General features: G+C 48.4%; 1 protein-coding gene across 2 annotated transcripts in view; it reads right to left on the bottom strand.

The window, feature by feature from the left end:
* Nucleotides 1-26,906, bottom strand: part of LOC119442150 (formin-like protein) — a 262,196-nt gene that overhangs the window by 38,789 nt on the left and 196,501 nt on the right. The window contains exons 2-8 of one of the 2 annotated variants that reach the window (XM_037706904.2): nucleotides 12,114-12,197; nucleotides 8,994-9,134; nucleotides 5,008-5,087; nucleotides 3,557-3,640; nucleotides 3,018-3,222; nucleotides 1,966-2,042; nucleotides 299-470 (exon numbers count right to left, since the gene is read on the bottom strand). In XM_037706904.2, coding sequence (XP_037562832.1) covers nucleotides 299-470; nucleotides 1,966-2,042; nucleotides 3,018-3,222; nucleotides 3,557-3,640; nucleotides 5,008-5,087; nucleotides 8,994-9,134; nucleotides 12,114-12,197 — 843 coding nt within the window. The remainder of the gene's footprint in view (nucleotides 1-298; nucleotides 471-1,965; nucleotides 2,043-3,017; nucleotides 3,223-3,556; nucleotides 3,641-5,007; nucleotides 5,088-8,993; nucleotides 9,135-12,113; nucleotides 12,198-26,906) is intronic. The other variant, XM_037706905.2, reaches the window with a different exon arrangement.

Here is a 26,906-nt window from a genome sequence, read left to right as displayed (position 1 = left end):
GAAATCCATAGCACAACGCAAACACAGAATGGATAAGGAAAGGCACCAACACTGCTTTCTCCAATGCATTCTTTGTTTGCACTGCTTGAAAACAGCCAAAGCTAGCAGTTTTCATTGAACATGCGATAGCTCTTGCTAGAAGAGTTTTCATGTCATGAATACAAACAACATAAAAGTTAATGCACTCTCACACTTAAGGACACTGTGTTTCTCTTATGCTTTGTTTAACTTCAGTGACTATTTGCTTTTTAGCGGTTACTTCTGACATTGCTATTAACATATGAAATTCTGTGCTTACCATGAAATCAATATTAAATGTCTCGTAGTCTCGGAAATCATCCATGAGTGTCTTGAACCTCCGCGGTTCACAGCATGCAGTCTTGAAGTTGTCAAAAGCATTAAGGATGATCTGGTGTCCACCTTTCACGAGGCAGATGGCAGCCAGCAGTTCCAGCACCAGGGCTTTCGTTCTGAGCACACGTAGGAAGGACAAGGATATGAAACAACTTGTCAGTGCCTATGGATAGTTCAAACTGTGGTTGCATGCATTACATAAAAAGAAGCATCCGTTGGATACAGCACTTGCAGCAAAATTGGGTTTCTTAACCAGCACTACATTCTAAGTAGTAGCCTATAGGAAACTATAAATCCACAAGTTTCAACCTTGCCCAAAGCAATACATGAGGGCTGAGCGGCTGCAGGTTTTAGTCAAGCTCTGGTTTAAGTGTTGTTAACTGTACTTATAAAAAAGGAAGTCAGAAAAATGCTACAGGTGACAGCCTGTTAATATATTGTGTTTCTTTGTTCATAAATTGACTCATTGCTTTTTCCTGTCTGCTCGCATGTTTAGCTACCAGATAAGCACCTGCACTGCTTTGTCTACATGATGACACCGCAGCCACATGCCAGTGCATGCATGTCTGCGAAGCATGGCAGATCCTAAGCATCATTCATTTAAGTCTCCATGCAGTGAAATGGTAATCTTAGCACACACTTGCGTTTGTCTGCTTCACTGCTTGCAGCTACCTGTAGCGAGAACTCCCAACAAGGAGGAGACATACTTGCGAAGACATACTGGCAACTGCTTAAATGTGGTGCAGGTAGGTTGCATGCTCTATGCATGCATGTTGCTTAGACGCTGCTTCACATTCCCCTCTGGTGGAATGCACGGTAACATCGCACTATCTCTGAAGGTGAGGTCATACTAGTTGATTCTTGTTCATGTCATGTCCAATACTGCAACTGGCTGGAGTTGAACTTGGAAATTATTGGCTATCATCAGCAGAAGCTGCTTATTTATTTAGATGTAGTCATTTTAAACAACTGCAACCCTCATTTCTCTGAAGAAATAGCATCTTAATAAAGCAGCCCCTGTTAGGCAATTCAGAAGCTGAAAGTAGGGAAGTAAAAAAAATATGGGTTTATTTAGAGCTACTTATTGAACAGCCTTAACCATATCCGTTTTTTTTTTTAATGTTAACATCAACGAGTGAAAAAGTGTAAAAGTGCAACTTTCAGGCTTTAAAGGTAACTTATAAGCAGCAATGAAAGAAACAAAATGTGACTTTTTCAATTAGTGACACGAAAGTGTTAACGCATCAAGCAGCAAAGTATTGCTCTCAGAACACATAACCCATGAAGGGTATGCATTACGCCCCATAATGATAATCAGCCTAACGTCATTCAAATCTACCGAGAAAGAGACTAATTGTGTAAACAAAAAATTGCATGATGATTGTTCAATAAGAAAATGGTATACAACATAGGGAACAGACTCAGCATATACTCCGAGCATTGCATATAAAACATATAGATTGAAAATAAGAGTTGACTGCTTCATGACCACAGCACAAAATTATCAAGCAGAGCACCAAAAAAAAAAAAAAAAATGGAGCAGGGATGAGAGTTATTTCAGATATGAAGCTAACAAGTCAAAAGAGCTAAAATCCGACTGTGCATACTTACCGTAAGCTCTTGTGGTTTAAACTCAGGGCTATAGAGTTTATTGCTTGAGTGTGTTCAATCACCATGTTGAAGCCAAACTGTAAAAGGGGAGAAAAGAAGTGCAGATGAACTCAGTGAAGAAAAATTGCAGGAAAGACTCTTTCAGTAGCTTAGCTGGATGTGGAGTGAGACCTAACAGTGTAACTATCCCAATAACTGACGAAGGATACTAGCTTCGCTCCTACTATTCAAGTTTCATTTCCCACTGAATTCTGGCAAAGTAGAACCGACTTGATTTGCCCACCCTCATCTACAAAATCCACTTAACTTTAAGTGCATCAAAGTGTGTATCTGCCATCATTCCGAAGACATCCGGTATAAAGTAATATATAGCGGTATGAGTATCGAAAAAGAGTACATGCTTCAAGCCACTAAAGTTGAAGCTAACAAATATTGTTCGAATAGATAGAGATGAATTTCGGTGTGCTTTGTTATTAGCATCACCTAAAATACTATTTGGTGCAAATAATGTTGTAGTTAAAATTTAACCAGTTCCCCATATATTGCGATGCCTGAGCTGCATTTATGGTATAACTTTCTTTGCTTTAAGAGCAGCACACGAATAGTACTTTTTTTTTTAACACACAAACTCCTAGATAACTGAAACAAACATAAACGATTAGCCCGTGGCCTGCTAAAGTGAAGATAAGTGGAGGAAGGGAAAGATGAGGAAGACTGCTAAGGAGAAGCAACGTTCCATCAGAACATATCAGAAACGTGACGCAAGTGACGAAGCCCTCTTCGCCAAATCGGGCTTCGCCGCAACAAGAGTGAGCACGTGGGGAAGCCCACCGCCACGAGCGGGCACGGTGGACGGCGCTGCAGAACAGCCGCGCGTGAACATTCCTGCGTCACATGCGAGCGGGTGGTTAAATGGCTGAGTGAGCACGTGAAAGAGTGAGAGAACGGTAAGGTCAATGAGAAATGGCGCTATTTCGCGCGTGGACAGGGCCGGTTTAGCGCCAGGCTAGACGAAAATCGGACAGGAAAAGGAAGGTAAACAGAGGACCTACCTTGTTGTTCATGATGGCCCGCAGGCACATGATGCAGACATGAATGTCGTCCTCCGCCTCGCCCATGTGCAGCTTGGCCGCATGGCGCGAAGCACGTTTCAGGCGCGGCGTGTCAGCCTCCAGAATAGACTTGCGGCAGTTGACCGGACTCGCCGCGTATCCGTTCTCGGAAGCCGTGGAAGACATCGCGGCCTCACGGTCGTACCTGCGTCACGCACACGTGATGTAGCTGTCTCCGTGCAACGCAATGCTAAGGGTCATTTTGTTCGACCTGTTCTCTTCACGAAAGAACAAACCACGAGACCACTACAAAAAGGAGAGGACCGCGGGGCAGGGAGGCACCAGTTATACCATTTTTTTCGCGATCTTCTTGCGGTCCAGTCACTCGCACTTTCCAATCCCATTGTGATTTATAACCAGCCCACGAGAATACCCTGCTACAAGTCATCCACACGAAACATGGGCACGTGCCGTCCTAAGAGTTAAGCTCGCGATGAAGCCCGTAATTTGCGCCCAACATGCAACAACACGAGACTCACCTCAGGAATCCGAGCTGGAACGTCAGGTAGTCAATGAGCACTTCGAGCCCTTTGTTCTGTTCGTCGAGAAATTCTCTCACCCACCTAAAAAAATCGGAAGAACGAAACAAAAATTGACGCCTTGGATATAGCCAACACGCTATGTATAGATACGTATCAATTCACGAGCCCTAGCCGTCGTATAAGACCCAATGTTATCACATCACCGCCTCGTGGAAGTTCAAACTTCACCGATGTGGCGCCACGTGATTTAAAAGCCATCTTCAAACTGTCCTGGTTTCGACACACTGAACGCTGCCGCCACACAACACGACGACTCCTTTCATCGTACTGAATTTGTCCAGCGAGCCTCAAGATGGGTTGCGTTCGGTCAGGACCGTATAACTTCAACCAATACCGCACTTCGTCAGATATAGTCACTAGGTTGAAAGTATACACGTCCTCGGGACATCTGCCGCGCAGCGTGATCATACGAACCATGCCAAAGCCAGAGGCATTCGCGCTTTTGTGTTTCTCTGGCGGCGCAGAGTCTATAGGCAATACGGACCTTTTAATTGAACTGGGTAGCTCTTCAAACGCTTAACTCGCGAACAGCGTCCGTAGGAAAAAGAAATTTTGCGCTTTATTGTTTTTCTTCTTTATAGGCCTTTAGCACCTAGCAACTCCTATGTAGGTTCGTGCGTCGGTTAGCTCGCGTGGCACTCGTTAAATGGTCCCTGCCTATACATCAGTTTAGACAGGCAAACCAATCTTTTCAACCAAACCAATTTCAAAATTATATATTTTCGTTCAAGTTACCTGAAGAGGCTGATGATTACTGGACCGAAATAAGACGGCCAAAAACTTCGCTAATCTCCCAAATGTCGCTCCGAAACCTCAGCACCGGTATACGTCAGTGTGACGTCACTGATTTTACTATTTTTAACATGTTTTTTTTTTTTTTTCGTATTCGGGCCGCGGTGACTCAGTGAACGTTTTTCAAACTTGATAAGTTCATTCACTGGTTGTATATTTACATTCACATAGTCCATATTTACCGATAACAATATACCTAACTAGGCCATTAGGTAATTACTAGGCCATTACCTAGCAGACGATGTCACGGCGAGTTAGTTGGCTAACTTCAAGGTGGCGCTGACACCAGTCTTTCGCTTTGGCACCTTTTTCTGACTTGCCAAGCCTCTTTTCGCGGTCACGTGCTCGGTGTACCATCCCCCTGGCTACGCTACTGCAGGGAAGTGTGACTGGCACTAAACAAGCGTTCCAAATCGAAGGGGACCTTCGACTACGTCGCCTTCACAATCTCATATGCTGCCTTCTCCAGTGGTCGAAGGGTACTTGATGACAACAGAATTTAACTGTAACATGCAAGGCGGTTTAGGTATCTAGCGAGGGGTTGGAAGGGAGGGGGGGGGGGGGGAGGAAGAGGACATTCGGCGTCGCACACTTACTCAATGTTATTTGTCCTCAACGAGATCTCTAGGTCCCGTAGGACCTGAGTGGATTTAGAGTCTCCCAACATTCGTCTTCTCTGAAAGGCAACAGGGGGCGGAGCCAACCGACATCAGTATACACGGAGAACACATGAATCACAAAGACACGCACACACAGCTCTCGTATAGCAAGCTTGGCACGCCATTCCAAGTAACACAGTATTGGATAGGATCAAACGTTTCTTCCAGCATCATGGCTTAGGACACTATATGGTAAAGTACGAGTTACACCACCGTATACCTCTCACGCCTTACATAACTCGTATGAAACAAACTTAGGGCTGATCAAACTAGAATCCATGATGATGTCATTAAAAAATAAATAAACAAATACATAAATAAATAAAAAAGAAAAAGGGAAAAAATGTCGCAGTTTCACCCGAAAGGCGAGGCATCAATTGCGATAGCAAATTAGTGGAGAACTATACAGAGTAAGGATAGTAGTTTTATCAGCTGTATAAACTTGGACATGCAGCAGCACCAGCAACGCGCAGAACTGTTGTCGATACCGTCGGCGTTTTGCCCGCGTTCGCTCCGAACGCGCGCGGCGTTGGTGACTGTTGCCGGTGCCTCTGGGGGCGGCTCGGGTGTTTTCGACGATATCAGAACGGGAAACTCGTCGATCAGCGTCGGAAGTCTGTACCACCTTCTCGCCTCGCAACGTTTTTATATAAATACGCATTTGGTGCCGCAGCTAAACGTCGCCTCCCCTCCCTCCGTCCTGTCCCCCCACGGCCTTTCGCGCGATGGAAGAAGTCGCGTTTGCTCTCCACCGTGCGTTCGCTCCCCGTGAAAGCTGGCGTCCCTCGCGCGCTTTAACTCGCACATACAGCATACGGCGCGCGGCGACGATTTCATCGCCGTTTGACGTCATAGGGAACCTCACGTAGACGGCGACGGCAGAAATCCGCTTTGAGCGTCCATATAATTGCTATCGCAATAAAAAGAACGAAATGCATTTTTTTTTCTTTCGTTCTTTGACGGTAAGCCCTTTGCGTGTCTTAAAATACTTCGTAGTACAACAAAATCCGTCAGGCATTCTTCTTTTATGCTCTACCTAACACATTTAAGCGCACACGTGCAATTAATTACGTTGCGCCAACGAGACGTTGCACATCAATGACCCCAGGTGGGCAACGACTGGCCCAAGTCAGCCATAAAATTGTGACGAAAACATTTGCTAACACCAATACGCACAAGTTCGCTTTCTGCTTCGATATGTCTTCCTTTTTTATTTTTTTGTAGGTGACCAATACATATATGCAATGGATCTTATTGACCTAATGTACGCATCAGGAAAATTTACTGGACAAGGTGCGAAATTAAGCCACGAAAATAACAAATTGAAATAGCAGTGCTATAATTGGATCAGCTGTCATGTTTCCTGTAGCTTTGCAACGGGCTACTGAATACCAAACAGCGCTTTCCGCCATACAGCGCCTGTCGCATTGGTATGTGTAAATGATCACGTGAGCACAGGGACAGTACGAGCACTGTCTCGTCAACGCAACGTGACGCAGCATCGCATGTTCGCCTCTCTGAGAACCGACTGCGGGGACGATCATTACTGCAGAGCTTGCATCAATCACACTCGCGCTAGAAATATGCAACAGCAAAAATGCAAATTCAAACAGTGCTCACAAAGTGTGTGTATGCATGTGTGACATTATACACAAGCACATGCACAGTGCTCACATGCATATACAACACTACGTGGATCGTGCAGCCTATCCGAAACAAATTCAAAATAATTATTGAGAGGTGCCATGCGCGCGTGAAGGAGTATTACACATTTTGTTACTATGTTACACCAAACCAGAGACGAAGGAGGAAAGAACAGGTCACAGGCATCTGCAACAGGTGATACCGAAACAATGCATCCTGGGAAGTATTTAGCAATTGCGCGAGAAATCGCTATGTGCTGGAAATCCCCCATACGCACTCAATCAGCTCGCACAACTCCGGACACGGTTCGTGCGTTCTTATCGCATTTAATGAACGATTTGTTAACGCGAGAGCGGCTCCAAATTACGCATTTCCGGAGGCATGCATTTTGACATCACTTGTCCTTGACAGAAACGCATGCCGGGTGATTTTATCTACATTGAAAAAATGGCCAGATTCTGTCAAATAAGCTGGGTTACTTGCCGAGGCGAGCGTTATTTGCGCCACGAATGGAACTGTGATGTTAGCTAACCCCAATGCTATCACGAATTAACTACGTATAGTTATTAATTTTGGGCCACATGTCCAAATCGCGCAGAATCGAAGCGGAGAAGTAGCCTATACCCCTTTAGCAAACCGAAATTCCGCGCTCAGCGTAAGTTACCGAGAAATACGTCCTCATATTCTGTGGCGAAATGCTTCGGAGTTACCACTTACTGATGCTATCGACTTCACGAAGGAATCGTGAAGAGCATCCGTTGGCGGATTATCTTTGCCATGCAGAAGCACGGAGTTACTACGCGCGAAAATATATGGCTCAGTGCATGCGTGCATGCGTACAGCCTTAACGGGAAGCTTGGCCCTTGCGACCCTGAGACCTGTTCCTTCGCTCCTTCATTTAGTCAGTGCACGGTCTCTTACTAGGGAAGCGCTCGTCGCAAGAGGAAGTACCGCCAATCCAAGCCACGGGCGTTAATTGGCTCTTTGTTTCAAGCCCGTTTTTCTTAGTTTTGTTTTCTTAGTGTGCCTTTTCGTGAAGAGCAGCATAAACGTATACCTATTTCGAACAGATTATTGTTGCCAAATCGCACACTATAGATATATAACTGAAAATTATGCCATGTATATACATAATGCCTATCGATACCGTCTACAACAGAAATTGACCAGTCCAGCGATTTCTCCTAACTTCGTCTAGCTGCAAATATATCGCTGATTCTCATTTGCTTTAATTCAAATGTACGAACGCAAATTCGCGTTGGCCTAGCTCGTTCGCTGCGCTATAGGTGCGCAAATAAATGTCCCCTATATACACCACTTGCGTCGAGCGCTCGAATAAGTCAGCACTAGCGCGCACAAAAATGTTAAACATTTCCACGAAAGAAAAAAAAAAAATGTCATGCACGCATTATGCAACGTCATCTGACGTTTTGGTAAAGCAAAGCCACAGGTTCGCCTCTGTATTCCCGTTATACGACGACGACGTAGACATCTGCCTTCCTAAAATGTTGCTATGGCTGAGCTCCCCATTTTTTCCTATGCAGGTAGCAGGGGGGAGGGGGCAGTGTGAGGGGGCGATTAGGGAGGTCTCGGAGATAAATTTTCGTCTTATACCATGCACTGCGTCAGATCTTGCGTTCGTTTCCTTTAGCATTTTTGTTTTCTTTTCATTTTTTTTTTTGTTCTTCATGCGAGCACTTGATCGTCAATAACGGGAGTACGAGATGTCCAGTGCCTTTGCGCTCGTGAGTGAAACCGCATGCCCCCCTGGTTCACCAAAAAGGCTCACGAAACGAGCTTCAGAGAACCGAATGCACAAACACACATAAATAAAAAGAGGCAGTTCAACCCAGATGCACAGTGGCCCCTAAAACGAGCCGCATTCACAGAAAGTAACAACACCATTCGCATCACGCTTAAATATTTACCCTCCACCGCTGGCAGTCCAAGAAGAAGAGCATTCGCGTGGAATGCAGATATGCACAGACGTAGAGAGAGAGAGAGAGAGAAGAGGCGAGAAAAAGAGGTGCGTTGCGTTACACAGTGCGGGCGGTTAGTTATATGCGGCATTCCGCCATGAACCACACGCGCAAAAAAAAAAAAAAAAAAAAAAAAAAAAAAAAGATCAATACGCGTCACATTCCGTGAGGAGTTACGTGATCCAAGAAGACCCCCTGTTAGTGTCCTCCACCACCACCGCACACAAAAAAACACCCCGCACAGTTAGTGAGGTCGATGCATGGAGGCAGAAAAACGCAGGCAGAAGAAGAAATGTATACCTGTATGGGTAACAATAATGTCGAAACGGCATCGTACACCATTTGATTATTTACCTTGGCACTCCTGGAAGCTCGGGGATCAAGGTAGGTCTTTAATTTACGTAAGTAAAAGGAGGGGGGTTCTTTTGCGATCACTTTTTCCTACGCAGGGTGAAAGCGGGGACGGGAAAAAAGATGGAAGCGGGTGGCGTGGTCGATGCCAATGCACATGGAGGGGGGGGGGGGGGGGGGGACAGGGAAAAGAGAGAGAGAGAGAGAGAGAGAAAAAAACACAGATTAGTACAAAACACGAAACAGTTCGTTTAGTGCGAGATCACTAAATCACACTTCAGTATCGTATATATGGTGCGTAAGAAAAGTTGAAATGATCGTTTTTTGACAAGGCTGAGACGTCGCGCCTCACTCACTATCTATGTCGCAATAGGATGGAAAGTTGGTCGAGTTGGTATAACTGCATTTTGTAACAACCGCGCGCAAAAAAAAAAAAAAAAAAGGCAACGCACAAAGACGATGAAGGTCACGGGACAAGCGCTGACTCGCAACTATAGTTTTATTCATCATACACGACGAGCTATTAAATGTACAAACAATATCAAATCAAAATCCTTTACATATGCACACGCTTGTCCCGTGCCCTCCTGCGAAACATCACTCCTTTAGCAACGTAATTGTCCCTCAATTTTGACGGCTTTCAGAAGTATAACACAAAACAAAGTCTATATATAGGTTGCACTGTCGGTTCCCAGCAAAAAATAAATAAAATAAAAATAAAAGCGCTTCGCAAAAGCGCCTACACGCGCCCACAAAGGTTTTTCTGAAAGTGGAAAACTGCGAACAAACGGCGCCTTATGCATGTTATATATACGAGGGGCGAATCAGAAAGTCTCTGACCCTATTTTTTATTAGCCAAAATAATGTACATACAGTTAATTACAAATATACGTACTGCTCTACGTACCTTACACTATTTTCCCACAATGTCCCCCACACCGGTTGAGATATTTCTCCCATCGCAGTACCAAATTTGAGATGCCCCTGTGGTAGAATTCGTCCGGCTGACTGTGGAACCACCGTCATTGTCATGCAAGTCTTCACGGCCTTTTGCGAACTGACAACAAACACCACGACCTCACACTTCTCAAAGCGGGACACCTTTCTCCATACGTGGGCTGCATTTCCCTGCGGCTTTCGATGGGCGTTCGTCCTTTGCTCCATAGAAAACGAATCACACTTTCTTGCTTGTACACCGTGGACGTGGGAAGCACATCCGCCATCTTCGCATGGATGGATGGATGGATGGATGGGTGGATGGATGGATGAGGCTGAACCCTTTAAATCGAGCGGTAGCACACGACGCCTAGCCTTGACTATTAACATATTTTGTGCTTCGTGGTGGGTGAAATTTCACCCCTGCCTTGTTTTTGGCCACCAATCAGATAACCTCCATTTGGTTATTTCTACCCGCTTAAAGTCTATTTTGCCTCCACTGTCCCTAAACCCCAATGCTTTGAAAAAATCAGCCCCGTTGCTTTGCACTGCAGGGTTAAGACCTTTACAGAAAAGTATGAGGTGTTCAGCCGTTTCATCTTCCTCTCAACACGCACCGCACAACGTGTCTATACCTTGGTACTTGACTCGGTACATCTTAGTCCGCAATACTCCCGTCCTGGCTTCAAACAACAAAGAGCTTCCCCTAGAATTATCATAGATAATTTCTTTCGCAATTTCGTGCTTGAAAGTTCTGTATGTTCCCAGTGCTGATTTCGTCTGCATCCCTGTTTTACACAGACCCCTCTCTGTTTCTTTAACCTTTTTCTTAACCGCTGGTTTTTGGTTTACAGCCCTCCTACAGTCCAAATATTTGATTGACAATTTTCTGGTCAGCTTCCTCCATTTTGTGTCAACATTCCTCATGTACAGATAGCTGAAAACTCTCCTTGCCCACCGCTTTTCTGCCATTTCTCTCAATCGCTCCTCAAATTCTATCTTACTGCTAGCTTCCCTGTCCTCGAATGACGTCCATCCCATGTCACCTTGTACCCCCTGATTTGGTGTATTTCCGTGTGCTCCCAAAGCAAGCCTACCTACCCCTCGCTGCTTAACTTCCAACCTTGCTCGAACCTCTGATCTCATGCACAGGACCACATTACCGAAAGTCAACAACTGACTGCAGCGCCGTGCGGCGGAGCTACCGGCAGATAAGGGAGAGCCGGTCCAAGAAAGGTCCACCGCTGGGAATGGATATGTTGACTTCGCAATTACAGTCGTAATTTGGCTAAAAAAAAATCGGGGCAAGGACTTTGTGATTCGCTCTCGCAGTTGAGGTAAATAGGGTTAGGAGATGCGCTTTGTAAGTCTTATATAAGATAACATGTAGAGTGCAACCGGAACACGTACGGCAGTCCAGTCAAAGAGTACATTCAGAGCTTCATTTGAAAACTGGGCGTTTCTATACCTGGCATAAATAACATCACACACAATCGTTACTTTAACAGTGCTTTTGCTTTTAATCTCGGCGCGTACAAATGCGGATACAGCGCCTGAAAGGCTTGAGCGGCTTGCCCCTATTTTTGAAGGTGGATTGGAGTTTGAAATGATCTGTTCTAGAACTATACTATATACAATGTAATATAATTTACACCCTTTAAACTGAATTATGATCTGTTCTAGAACTATACTATATACACTGTAATATAAGTTACACCCTTTAAACAGAATTAGGGTGTACATCTGTCTATAACTCGCACCCCTGTACCCAAAAAAGAAGGTGTAAGACTGCGAGTTATAGACAGATTTACACCCTTTATCACATTTAATGGTGTAAATGATTTTACTGTGTATGCTAACAATGACGAAGCTTCCTCCAAGGCAAGATATTCGTTGCATCGGAGCATGAGGACATCTGAAGGCTGAGTCTTCAAATGCACAGGCCGTGTGATAAAGGGTATATATATATATATATATATATATATATATATATATATATATATATATATATGGCGCAGTATAGGTGCGTAACAGTATAGTCCACCGGGTCCTGCCGGACTCCGCAGTCGAGCCGCACCCTGTTGTCCTGCAGCTGAGCCCACGGCCAAAAAGAGCAGATCAGAAGTCACTTACTTGATCGCAAATCATGTCCCATTTTTTCTCGTCATCATACTGCTTGAGCAATTTAGCTTTGTCAGGTGGCAGATCCATCGAATTCTGCGAGAGACAAAAAAATGGAGGAGAAAAGAGAGCGCACTTTAGTGGTCACATGATGGCTTGGTGAACTCCATGACATAGCCAACAGACACACACCGATAGCAATGCGGTAAAACAGAAGACGAACGGAAACTATACAGGGTCGAAAGCGTAGGGATGCGAACAATATGAGCATGCTATGGCAAGAATTTCGCATAAACCGCGCGCATACTTCCGTCATCTTTTGCTGTCCGTTGGGCCTCTTTCAATAGGTATTATCAAATGCTCGGGTATTACATAAAGAGGATGCATTGAAATCAACAACCGCCATTGTCAGGAAGCACGGACGCAAGCACGCAATTGTCTGCGCAACCAAATACAAAAGACACCGACGGTGTGGGCGTTCATCCATCCGTGGTGACCCACTTCGAACTTCCATCTTTCCAAGCCGGACGAAGCGCGCGCCAGGGAATGCATGCAGCGAGCGAGAGCACGCGATTTCGCTGTCCAGCAAGGGGCGCGCTCGGGCACGCAATCGGAAAAAAGCGCGGAGCTATGCAGAAAGTGACGCGGACGAGGGTGCGCAGAGAGAAAGCGCGAATCTCCGTGAAAGATTGGCGCACGCGACGACGAGCACTTTTCCCAGGCCGACCAGGAGGAGGGAGTGGACGGGGTCGGAGGCCGCCGACCGACCGACTTTCACCTAACGATCAGTCAACTTTCGCGTCGCCGAGGCGAAGCGCGCGGTCGGCGCCGCCCGCGCTCGCCGGCCGTGCACCACAAATCCCCGCGCGAAGTCCGCAAGATGAATTGTGTTGGATTACGGGCCGCGGATTACGGGCTGCGGATTACTGCGGTCTGCCCGAGGCATCGCGCCTGTACAGGCTTCGAACGAAAGGGAAAGATTACGGGAAACCAGACAGGAACACAGGCGCGACCGATTGCCAAGAACAACAGCGCCGGCGAAAAAGTTGCAAATCACGCAGCAGTGACAGGAGCTAAAGCCTCGCGACGTGCATTCTGGGAAGCCTGCGAAACTTTCTGCGATTCACAGCTATGGAGATTGAACGGCACACAGTTCTTGACGTTCTATTTCAGATTCGAAGTGTCGAGAGTGACGCAGCTAGGGCCGAACCGCAGTGCCTGGACGACACGCAGAACTCGTTGCTCGCGCGGCGACTTCGAAAGCTTTTTAGCGACGGCTTGTGTACACCATCAGCATATTTCGAAACGCAAAAACAAAATAACTGACCAGGACGCCTGTTACGCGTAATTACATGCAATTGTGAAGTTCAATCGCTCATTTATCCAGGTTCTAAGCATGGAGTATAGTCCCAAATCTACGTTTTGGAGTTTTAATGAAACCATCGTACAAATCAGGCGTACCTGTTAACGCGACGACGCATTGTAGTGGCTTTTTATTTGTTGGCGTTTGAATTTATGCTGACTGTATACGTGCGTCTAAGTCCATGTCATGGATGGATTACACATCATCAGAGAGCTATAAAAAACGCCATCAGCCACATTCACAGCCCACAGACTTTGATGACAAAAGGAGACACATGCTTTGCAGCGAGTTACATGGAGATCAAGCGTCGCCATCCCGATAAGAGATGCGTAATGTCACTGTTCAAGTAAGAACACGTGGATGGGCTTGCAGGTATTTAGTAGTAGTTGACTACTGAAGATGTAAGCGAAGTTGACTACTGAAGACATAAGAGGAAGAATCAGTTACAAGAAGAATAACAACACAATGTCGAAAAGAAACAGAGCTACACATAGTTTTGCAAAGAGCGTTCTATGAACCCTATTGACGGCAACCATCATCAGATCATCACGTGAAGCATATCCGGACGTGACTATGGCGTCCTCCATGATGAAAGCTGACGTGCTTGCAACAGCGATAGACAACGCCCTCAGAAGAACTGCTGAGTCAGAAGTTTCGCTACCCTGATGTAGTGCTCTTCGAATATGCGCGTTTCCCAAGCCTTACAGTCGTTCACGTACGCTTTCCTCTCTGTAACATGCACGAACTATATCCTCGTTCACTGCGTTGTCAGTAAAGCCCGTCACCCACTCTGCACTGCTTAATAAGTTTCACCAATGTTCAAGCAAGAGAAGCTGATTTCATTGGACTAAGCAAGTCGATTAATCTCAAGAACCAAGGACATCTGTACACTGTTACATATGACCGAGCAAGGCGGCAGGTCAGGTCGAACGGCAACTCCGGGAACAAGAAGCAGTTCCTAATGCGGCACACTCGCCAACCAGACGAGACATCGAAATACGAAAAAAAAAAAAAAAAAAAAAAAAAAACGTAGGAAGCGACTGCGTCGCTGCTTTTAAAGACAATGCGGGACCAATAGCAGTTAAAGAGTTAGCGCCTTTCTTAGTGGTACGCGCGCACTCTCAGTTCAGCTTTGCTTCGCTTCGCAGTGACGTCATGCGCTTAGTGGTGTGCGGAAAGAGCAGTCGCCACACAGCGCGCGACTTCGATTGGATTTGCACCGCGAGGGCATTAAACAAATATCCTACAGAGTGTCGTGTGGTGCTGTCAGCGCCAGCAGTTCCAGCGTTTTCCACGCTGCGCGGCTTGGAGTGTCTTGGAACGAGGCAAACAACGAAAACGAGCAAAAGGAACACACACACACACACACACACACACACACACACACACACACACACACACACACACACACACACACACACACACACACACACACACACAAAAAAAAAAAAAGACTGCGCCGATCTGCCCCCTATGACATCGTAAGGAGAAGCCCTTCAATACAAGGCTCTATCTGTATCAGTTATGGCACAGGAAGAACGACAAACATTTCCGCAATAACGGGAGAGCAGGATGGAGAGAGAAGGAAGCCGAGGGTGTGTCGCGCGTGTGTGCAGCGACATGATTCGCGGTATATACATACGAGAAATAAGAAGCCCGACACGCACACGGGGCGCAATTTCCGGCCACGGCAGCAGCAGCAGCAGCACCGGAGGCCGCCGCGCCTCTGGCATGTGCACACGCACGCGCGTACGCACGCACGCATGCGCACACGCTCCGCACACACCCTGCGAGGCACGCCGTGCACGCGATACCCGTTCTACCCTGCACTGCATGTGGGAACTATAGTTAACGGATCGTTTTAGTACAGCCATATACCGTTTATCGTAAGGAGGAACCGTTCCGCCGACGTGGTTGCTTAGTGGTTATGGTGTTGGGCTGCTACAAGCACGAGGTTGCGGGATCGAATCCCGGCCACCGCGGCCGCATTTCGATGGGGGCGAAATGCAGAAAACAACCGTAGATTATGGTGCACGTTTTAGAGAACTCCAGGTGGTCCGAGTTAATCCGGAGTCCCCCCCACTACGGTGTGCCTCATAATCAGATGGTGGTTTTGGCACGTAAAAGCGCATAATGTTTTAATCCTAAAGAAAATATGACAAGAAGACGGAAATGCTTAGGAGGTCGACCCGAATGGCACCTATACTTGGCCAGCGACTTAAGCATATATAGTATAGGAAGAGCAGCATTCACTTGCATTTGCGACATCTGCAAATACCGGCAATGTACCTTCAATTCCGGAAAGGCTATTGGAAATACCTGTCTTCCTTTGTTAATTTTTTTAACGTTACATATAGGTAAGAAATGATCGGCTATCGCTCGTTAGATCGCGCAAAGTTCCACATGCGGCTTCGTTTGTGCCTGCATTTGTATATGTTCTTGTTAACCTATAGACTGTGGCAGCTTAGCTCTTCAGAACGTCGTCATAAACAACTGTATCGCGGATATCATATAAAATGTGGACAAACGTACGAGATACATCGACCCGTGTGCGCGTGGCGTAGAGCCTGCAGTCAAGCAACAAAAGAAAACCGGCTTCTAGTCTGCGCTGCTCCGAGAGTGTGGGCAGCTATGCTTCGAGGCCTGTGCGGTGACTCGATCCTGCACAGCCACGCACTTTAGCCCGCGTTTAAGGAAGCATTATGTTTTTTTCTCTCTCCCCAAACGAACCAGTCAACTGTCGCGGCAAAAGAGCGATTGTTTGTTAAGCACGAATTTGTTCCACTTATAGAAAAAGAGAGGTGACCTGCCTGCCCCTGCCCTGCCCCCCCCCCCCCCCCCCTCCCGCAGCTCGAACCACGGGAGTGCTGCGCTCGAAACTGCCAAGGGGCGGGCTGGAAAAGTCAACAAACGAAGCGGAACAAGTCGAGTGAGTTGACGCGCGCGCAGACACACACACACGCGCGCGCGCACGCACGCACGCCCGCGCACACGCTATACGGCCACAACGGGTAACGCGCCAGACACAACTATAGCGCCCAAGCATTGGCGCACACCCCACCCGGACGTTCATCTTGCGCTATCTTTACGAGCTGCCCGGCGCAGGCGCGACGTACGGACAGACGCGCTTGGCGCCTCTGTGGTGCGCGCCAGAGGAGGCAGGCCAAACAACAGAACGCACCCTGTCACGGATCCACAGACGAAGCGCGCTCCCCAGAGCGTTGCTCCCTCCTCCATACACATACGTATACGCACACGTACTCGGTCACAAGCACACAGCAGAGAAAGGAGCGCATTGTTTCCCAGCCATCGAAAGCAGCATCGTAGCTTTCTTTACGACGTCGCAGCCGGAGGCAGCTATGATGATAACAGCGCCGGATGCCCTTTCCACATCGTGCCTCGCGCGACAGCTCGGCAGTAGTGGCACGTCGTGCGGTACACACACGACACGGAGGAGTCGCGCAAAACAAAAGCGCTGGCGCCCACCCCGGCCGCGCGTCATTCGGGCATCACTCAACGCGCACACAGACGCGCGGCGCCTGACGCTTTTATGCGCGATGCGCTTTGCTTTGCGACGACTGCGCGTGGAGGAGGTATTTGCGAGGAGTGAGTGAAAAACATTTATTGTCGCTATATACAAAGAGAGAGAGAGTTTGGGACGAGCCAGAAGGGCCCGCCCCGTACAAAGTCTAGGAGGGGTTCCTATTCCGGGACCCCTGTGGCTTTTGCGGCAGCCCGGGCTCGGTCCACCAGGGCACGTTGGTCCTGTATGGTCGAGCAGCCGAGCAGGGCAGCCTCCCAGCTCTCTCGGGAAGGATGGGGGTGGGGCAGGTAGGCCGGGTTGGTGGGGCATGCCCATACCATGTGGTAGGTGTCCGCGGACACGTTCCCACAGTGCGGGCACTCGCCTGAAAAAGCTGAATTAAAATGCTTCAGTACTGCCGGGCACAGTACTGTGTTGGTACATATAGAGGCGCAGGAGCCAGCGCTCCTCTGCCTTCGTGAGGCCTTTACACGGGGGAGGATACCGGCCTGTGAGAAGATTGGTATAAAACAGAAATTTGCCGGAAATTAATAGCCGAATTGAAATCCTGGTCCTCGGACGAGCACGTTCCGAATGCAACTCGCTCGAAATGGCAAAAGCGGCGACGGCGCACAAAGAGCAAAGTAAACGACATATTGATAACAGTGGAAATCCTGTAGAAAACTGGTTACTGTCAAAATGCACACTATGTTGATGTGCTAATAATAATAATTGCGGGGGATTTACGTGCCAAAACCATGATATGATTGGGAGGCATGACGTGGTGGGGGACTCCGCATTAATTTTGACTTTCTGGGGTTCTTTAACCTGCACCTAAATATAAGTACGCAGATGTTCCTGCGTTTCGCGTCGATCGAAATGCGGCCGCCGTGTCCGGGAATCAAGCCCGTGTCCTCGAGCCAGCAGCGTGACGCCTCATCTGCTAAGCTAACACGGTGGGTGATGTTCACCTGATGTGGTGCACTGATGGCATCGTGGCAAACATGTTTCGATATTAGCACTATGAGTACCTGCATCTGTGACGTTACGGGCAAACCATTTATATGTAAAAGCACCAGGACCCATCTTTGAGCTCGGGGACTTGCTCCCATTCTTTTTTATACTTTCTCGCATACTTAGCCCACTTCCACATAGTTCGATTCTCCTCTCCGAGGAGGATCCGATCTTAAGTCCAACCTATCGAAATTAATCTCGAATGTAAGCAAAAACAAAAGTTCATCTCGCAGGAAAAGCGAAATGGCAGTAAGCTTAGCGTGAACAACATGGAGAAACGTGAGCACACTGGAGCTTGTAATCCACCCGTGCTTCCCTGCTTTCATCTCGGCGCCACGATTGCCCGACCCTATTTTGTTGCTTTCCCTTTCTGAGCATAGCCATGTTAGTACAGTGCACTGTGAAAAACCCTCTACTCACAGGTTCATCCCGATGCCTGGGGATCGGGTGTCTGACGATGAAGTGGGGTGTAAGTTTAAGTGCAGCAAATGTCAAAGCCACCGGCTCAGACAACGGCGCAGAGAAGGGGGAAGGGGGTGCATTTCGCGCACGCGAACACGCACAGCCGCGCTGCCGGCTCAGCCAGCTAAAACATATCCTTCGAGATTTCTTTCTACTCGATCAGAGCCACCTGTGGAGCGTGGATTATGGCGCCACTTATAGCCCAAAGAAAGCCAAGTCGCAGATTTTCAGCAGCCCAAATATAGCCACATAGCCAACTCTTCCAAGTCGACGCCAAAATTTTTTTTTCTGTAGCCCAATTTGGCTATATATAGCCAAACCTGGCAACACTGGCGACAGGCTTCCCTAGAGTCGGTGATGATGACTCGGGAAGCTTAAAGGACGGCTGTACGCCATCTCAAAAGAGATTGTAGAGATAAGAGTGTGCACAAATGCAGCGCTACGACCGCGGGCTCCAAACCGGGAAGCCCGCGGCCTTCAAACTTGGGAAGTTCGTGCTGCAAAGTTACTATGGACGAGAAAACTCAGCGCTGAAATGCGAACATCACGGATGGCTAAGTGGGCAAGAGAAAACGCAGCTATAGCTGTTCTGATATACGCATAGCCCTCCCACGGATCAGTCGTATATACGCGTATACGCGTGAGCACATCAATGGCTTATTTCGCTCGACCGGTCGGTGCAATCGGGTCACACCACCGCGGGCTCCTTCTTTCCCTTTACCTTCATTTTTTACACCTTTCTTGGACAAGCGGCGAGCGGCACTTGTCATGCACCAAGACCTCTTCTGTTCGGATCGCGCGCATATGTGTCACTGCTCTGAGGCACCTAAGGGCTAACACCGCCTTAAAGTATACCCCTCCTAAACAACGGATCTACTTAGGTCTTGTGCGCGAAAAATCCGAAGGGCTACACGAGGCCGTTGTGTCATTTGTGTACGACATCGCTACGGCAAAAGTCTTACATGCGTTCCATGTAGGCGGATGTGCTTAGGTGTGCTTCACCGCAATACGTCCATGTGTCGGGGAGAAGCATCCTGCTCGAAGTGTGCATTGCGTTGAAGCATACTGCTGACGGTACCTAATAACTGATTAATGACAAATATATATATAAATGAAATTAAAATTAAAAATAAAGAAATTAGCGCATCCCTTGGAGAAATAAAAGCCCACAAACCGCGAGTTTCCGATCAGCACAAACCGTGTACCTACACGCCGCCCCTCACAGCTGGATTAGCATATGTACACCGCATGTGGCTACGCCTATGCACCGCGCAAAGTAGGCAGCGATGTTCACTACACATGCATCAACGCTCTGACGTCACCTCTGACAAAGAAAACATTGTATGAAAGCACTCTTTATTATATAATAGGCTCCAGATGGCGAGTTAAGTCGTGCTAGAAGAGCGTCAAGTTAATTGTGTCTTTGTTTTGTTCGCTCTGACGCGTGACCACCCAGACTGTGACGACGTAATTGAGTTACCCCGGGTCTTGACAAGGCGCAGCGGGGAATAAACAGCCAGCTCGTGCGTACTGCCACGCATGGTCGACCGCCTGCGGCCCGACACCGCTATACCATCAATTACCTTCGCGCTCGGCTGTTATCGACAGCCTGGGAGTGGCTGGGAAAACTACACATCCCTTCCGTTTTCTGTTCTTTTTCTTTCTCTCCAGTTTACTTAGTCGTTTGATTTGAATCTTGTCGCAAAATAACTTAAATGACTGTCTTAATCAAAGTTCCAAACATTAGTGAAGAGCGGGGTTAAACGTGCCTAAGTTGCACAGAGTAACGTCGTATATTAGTAGGCTCCGGGTTTTGAGCACTTGCAGGGGGGATCGTTAGCTTGCGCCCAAGCACGGTAGACGAGCGTTCTTGCATTGCGTTCCCGTCGGAATGCAGACGTCGATGGCGGGAATCAAGCCCACGACCTCGCGCTCGGCAACGCCATCTGAGCCACTGCGGCGGGTCTTAACAAATGCGCAGCGCTCATATAATGTGGACTCAGATTGTCATCCATACGCAGTCAAACCACACATCAATTTTAAGCAACGCGCATAGTAGGACAAGGACGACTCGGTACAATTTCTGCGTTCTTCCCCCCCCCCCCCCCCCCCCACACACACACACACACACACACCCCGAATTGGCCTAATACCTTTTCGCGCTGCTTTTAAGTTATAACCAAGGAGCTATATATATAATGCGTGGTCAGAACGGATTCCACCCAACTTGCCCACCGGCTTCACTACCCTGCTATAAAGTTGGGTCAGACCTCTACTTAACGGCAAAGACGCTACTGCAGTCCACCCTTTTGCGCGCACCAAGCTACGCGAAGCAAGACTGAGTGAGTGCATCAGTGATTGATTCACACAGCGAGAGTTACTGAAAGCGCGCGTGAGCTCGTTCTGGCGCAACTTTTGATCAAGTGCAAGTAACGTAGGCGCGCCAGGTGAAAAATCCCGCGAGTATGGGGGGCAGGAAGGGGGGGGGGGGGGCACCGACGGCACCACTATATACAGGCGCCCTGTTCGAAGCCGTTCCTCGCTCATACGCTTCCTCTTCACGTTCAGACCTGGCTAAAAAGGTATGCGCGATAGGTCTCCGCGACGGGGAAGGGAGAAGAACCCGGCAGGAACGTGCTACGGGGCCGCCGACTGTCAAGTGAGCAGGAGGGAAGGGCATCAGCGGGGGGGGTGCGCCGCCGGGTGCGCGGTGCCCGAGAAAGGGCCCCCTGCCCCGCACGCGCGCGCGGATTCCACGCTGCAGCACAGGCGACGGCGGCCACGCCGGTCTGCCCGCTGCTGCTGCTGCTCGCCCCGCAGAGACGCCGTCGTCGTCGTGAAGATGCGACGGCCCCAAAGGGAAAGGGATCGGCGAAGCTCGCGCGATAAACGGAAAAGACACCCCGCCACTGCGGCGACCGCGCGGTGTCGGCGCACTTGATGCGCATAGCCGCCGGTGTGCCGCGTTTTCCCGCACATAACGATCGAGGTCCCCCCCTTCACGACAGACGCTCGAGGCCGAGTGCACTCGCTGACTCTACATTCGTAAGTGCATACCTGACCATATATACCTTTGAATTTTACCATTCGTGAGAAACCCCGCAGAACCAAGACAAGAATTGATGAAGAGGCGCATATCCTTTTTCTCAAACGTTGCCTTGAGCCTTTTGTGAGATGCATACACACTTTATTATTAACGATGATTTATCTTTAGACGCAGTAGGTACACAATCAGCAGTGAACTTGGAACAGCGCAAATTGGCGAGCAACGCACTGTTTTTTTTTTTTTTTTTTAGATCACGCTGACTATTTCAGGGACTTTGCTGTTGCCGATTTCACTTGCTTCAGGGCCTTGTCTGAATAAAGAATCTCTAATCAGCTACCATGTGGTGACCTTGCGCAATCAGACTTCCAAAGGTATGGTCGCAGGCCGACGGGCAAAACTTTTTTTCACGAATAAAATTCGTAAAACTTGCCCAAAATATTGCAAAATCGTAGAACGAACCCGAATTCGTAAAGCTTGACGAAAACTACGGGAGAGTTGGCAGGTATGGAACTGCGCGTTTAGAAGAAGAGTCACTAATAAGCAGCATACAAGCGTTCATCGCTCGAGTGCGCGCATGCACTGACTTCAAACCGTTGACGGCATGTGCTTCTTTCTCCGATTCACAGACCTCCTTCTTCCCTGTCCCGTTTCACGGAGAACGGCAGTCATTCCGCCGGCCCCAATATGAGCTTCAAGGCGCTAACGCTACATGAGAAATTCAAAAGGACAGGGGGGGGGGGGGGGGAGATGCTAATTTTACAACCAAGGACGTTATGCTGTCTTCCTATTCCATGGGCCATGGTAGCACTGAACTTATAAATTGGAAACACAACAGGCTCCTTCGTTGCGACGTTCCTTCTCGTCGTTCTTCCCGTGTCTCCTATACTATTTTCTTTGGCTCAGCAAATTTCCAACCAACGAACAATCGCGTTTCACAGCACGCGTTGACATCATAACAGAGCCAGCCGATCTTTTCTGTTGGGCCGACAGAGACGGGAGGGGAGGCTCTTTCCGCGGCCAGATCGGAGCCGGCGACCCTGGCGTCGTGATAAGGTGAGATAGGGGGGGGGGGGGGGGCACTTCCACTCGGAGCCCCCCCTCCCCCCTCCCCCCCCCCCCCCCGGGCCACACTGACGGCGAAGGAAGAGGGGAGCGCGTGGGCGACTCATCCCCGCCGGTCGGTCGCCTGTTAGACGGTAGAGGGGAGGTGGGAGGGGGGGGGGGGGCGCACGGGGCAAGTAACGCCTCCCCGCGCGCACGAGACGCCCCGCCGGTTCCGAATACGAACGGACGGGAGGGGGCGGAAATAACGCGCGCGAATAACTAGTGTGCGAGGAATTCAGAGACACGCGGTCAACCCCCCCCCCCCCCCCCCCCCCTTACCCCTCAACCGAATGCCCGCGCCGAGGAGGAAGAAAACAAACCAGGATGGCCGAGTGGGCGTGAACATTCGCTTACAAGCAGGACCGGCTTATACAAGCAAATTGCTCGTGTGGCTGAAGAAGTACGGCACCGGGTCACGATTTGTTCCGAAGGGGGCCCGTTTCGGGAGCATGCACGCCGTCGAACACGATCAGGAGCGAAGTTTGCGCGATATATGCTCGGGTCCCTCGAAAAAAATCGAGGTTATTTCACGCCCAGCGTGAAGTGGCGTGGAATCGCCGTGCGCGTGTTAATGCGCTTAGCGTTCGCTGGGAACTAACCGCGATTCCTCGCGACTTCATAACCGTTCTCATGGACCCATCACGATGACAGTGCAGTGTAGCACAGCGGCAAAAATTCCCAGGTGTCCATAGCTATCACCTAAGAGAGACGAATGCGAAAGCCTTGTAAAACCTACTGTAATTCACGTTAGTACACCCTAATCCAGCTTAATCCTCCTTGATCGACCTTAATAAACCTTAATCCTCCATCATCGACCTTTATCCTCCTTAATACACCTTAATCCACCTTAATCCAATCACGAATCAATCATTAATTAACTTTGCTAATCATCTCTTATACACGGCTGGACATGCTTTGGTTCGCTTCTGGCCTTCCTTGGGTCACGTGATTTTCTGTACCTCACAACGCGATCTTGAAACATAGAGATCTAAGACTTTAGCCTTAAAACCGCACGGTAGTACCCGCGGTGCGTAACGGTACCAATTCCTTCCTCGTGACAGCTAGCGTTTTGACACGCTGTCACTGAGCCTCTGGTCGAAGACGCAGGCACTCTCATTTGAGACGCTGCGCCTCTGTGACCGTGGAGAGGCAGGCGGTCGCAGACGCGGCATGGGGTTCCGCGAACTGGTCCTTGTAGGAGAAGCGGCGCTCGAAGTTCCGGTTGGCTTCCCGCGTACGGGTGAGGAACGGTGGTAAGGGGAGGGCCACCGATAACACAGTGTGCAACATAGTGCCACAAATAACAACCTGGCGAAGCATGCTAAACGTAGTTATTGGATATAGCAACCGGGTTTGGTGCTTCACAAATAATTTCTGACGATTCCTTTGTGATTACAAGAGCGTGTGCCGGTTATGGGGTTGTGAACAGTGTCTGGTGCAGAGGATCACACGTCGCAAGGGTCAACCGTGCGGTTTTCATGCGGTTAAATAACCAGCTTGAAGGAGTATACTCACAAACATGTTCGAAGTTGGAGAAACTCGACGACCGGTCCTCGCGCACGTCAAAGAACGACATTTATAACGAGCACGAAGGTTGGGAAACACTTACAAGATGTCTTAATTTGATATTAATGTTGGCCGCGAAATGTCGGACCTGGCGTCATCGACATCATTCGTGACACAGTGTGAAATTCGCTGACGTTACGTAGCGATCAGGCTAGGTACAATATTGCTAAGGATAAATAAACAAGAGTGTTGGGCGCGTTTTTTCTGTCTGCGCTCGCGCGTGGTAGATACAAAGACAGCAGGAACGGAGCGCTCCAGCTATATATAGTATGGCTATAATTTTTTTTTTCACCTACACTTCGTGCAGGCTCGTGCAGATGAGTGTATAGTGCCGCGGGTAGAGGCTCTGATGTCAGTGTTGCACTTGGCTGACAAGACTGTAGCCAATCATAGCAGACATACGCGTCGTCTTCTGCATTAGTAGACGAAAAGCGCCCGACTTCACACATCAACTGACTTGAGTGAGTGAGTGAAATAACTTTATTGGAGGCCCGGCGAGGACGCGAACTCGCCTGACTTCGCACCCCCTGGCTGCGTCTATGCCCTTGCCTGAGCACTAAAAGCCTATGTACTAGTTTCTTTTCGGCAACAAATCTAGACAAACTGCAGCTAAATACATCGCGAATGCGCAGCGCACGAAGACAACTTCGCCATGCTTATAACAGCCTATCCGTATACGCACCATCCGTGAGAAAGGAATTTCATCTTCTTGGAAGATTAACTCACCTTCCTCTATGACATACGGTCATGCCAACGCTTCGCAAACTACTGTCGCTTCACCAAACCTTCACTGTCGTACACCCATTTGTGTATGTCGACAGCGTCGACAGTCGCAGACAAAATGTCGACACACGCTTGCAATGCATGCCAGCCTGTTTGTCTGTCGTCTGCTGCCTACACTCATCGAAACTGCGGTGTATAGAAAGTATTTTTTCGTGCTGCACTTCTATAAAAAATGGCGTCGTGTAGGTGGGCGGAGCTACACTTTTTTTACACCGTTAAAGAAAATGGCGACTTTCTACACTACTAGCCACACTCGTATAGCCAGTGTAGATAAAAATGAATGATATCCGTGTCATGACGTACCCGCCTCCTGAATCTCGAAACTGTAACTGGTTCATTCGTAGAAACAAGAATTACTACAACTCCTTTAGGGTGCCTTGACACATTCCAGCATTTTTTTCTAGAGTTTTGGAAATTTGTATCATCTAATGCAAAAAAATAAATAAAAGACACGTCGAAATTGTAATGGTAGTAAACTCCTTTAAAAGAAATACACGAAAATGAAGCGGGGAGCACTACGATTTGGGCTATCGACACGCGTCGCGGAGGGGCACCGGATGCCACAGGATACAAATGCGGTATCGCTGTATCAAAAGTGCGGCATCACTGTGCATTCTATATGTCTGTGTGCCTCTTACCTGGTGAACCAACACGAAATACCGCGATTGTTGGCATTCGAATCCAACTCCTGATTTAAGCGATCTTACGCAAGGAAGCAGACAAGTGCGCCAAAAGAGCAAAATCTATATATAAAAAACAAAACAAAAAAACTTGTTTTTCTGGCCAGGAGTTGGCCCAATACAATGTTGGATTGTAAGCTCACACTTTTGGTTCCTCGATGCTTCTACACAGTGCCAATTATAGTGTATCACAGTGCCAATATAGCTGCCGAAACCTAACACTGCTGCGATTTTGGCCAAACAGCTCCGTCGGCCGAGGGCATTAGCGCGAGGCCATATCAGTAGAGTACCCGGAGCACTTGACACCCGAAACTCTCTCTCCCTCTCTGCTGCTACAGCGTCGTTTCGGAGAAAGCAGCGCCTCGATCAAATAATGCTACCAAGGCAGCATGCGACCTCAGAGAGTTGTTATGGGCGCCTGGCGAGCGACACCGAAAGATGCGCGAGGACGCCCCGGGCCTGCGATTGCTTGCACCGGCGTAAGAGCGTCCGACTTGGAATGCCTCTGTTGCTCCCGTTTGTCAATTTCCTTTTATTTAATTTTAAAATATATATTACGAACTTGATTGCATTTCTTCTCGATTTGAGGTCGCGTGTTTCAGATGCAAGTGTGCTCCAATTAATGAAACGTTGGCGTCAGCATGAGCGGTTGAATGACGCACACTGAGCCAGAAAGATACGCACACACATGTATTCTCTGTGACGCTCCGTGATGCAGCAACGTGTGGCGCTTGCGTACTGCGGGCGATTCAGTTCGCCGAAGGAAGCGGGGAAAGAAAATCACAGTAGATGCGAATGATCCGGTGTCCCTGTCATGAACGTCTTTTTTTATTTTTTATTTACTTTAAAAGCGTGCTCGCTGCTCGCGCGTGCAGCCGTTTTGTCGTATACTCCAGGCAGGAAAGCGATCGAATCTGCACTTCCACCTAACCACAGAAGCGCTAAAGCGTATAATTTCGCAAAAGTTCCAAATAAGTTATGATACAGAAGCCGTCAGGTTATGCTATCCCGTTACTATACTGTTAGCACATTACATAGTGCACGCCTTTGAAGGTCCCAAACGAAAGTACGGACACGCTACCGCACGAGTGATCGCGTTAAGCGACCTTAAGTCGATGCTAACATTTCGACAGAAGGTTGTGCATGCTTCCGGACACATTATAACCATCTGCGTTCAAGGTCATGACCAGTGAAAGTCGATGTATGATGCTGCGCCGTGTCCATAAATAATCACATTTTCTTGAAGTACTCCGCCATACAATGT

Source organism: Dermacentor silvarum, chromosome 2 (assembly GCF_013339745.2).
Source record: "Dermacentor silvarum isolate Dsil-2018 chromosome 2, BIME_Dsil_1.4, whole genome shotgun sequence".
NCBI classification, from domain to species: Eukaryota; Metazoa; Arthropoda; class Arachnida; order Ixodida; family Ixodidae; genus Dermacentor; species Dermacentor silvarum.
This window is presented reverse-complemented; position numbering and strand designations above follow the sequence as displayed.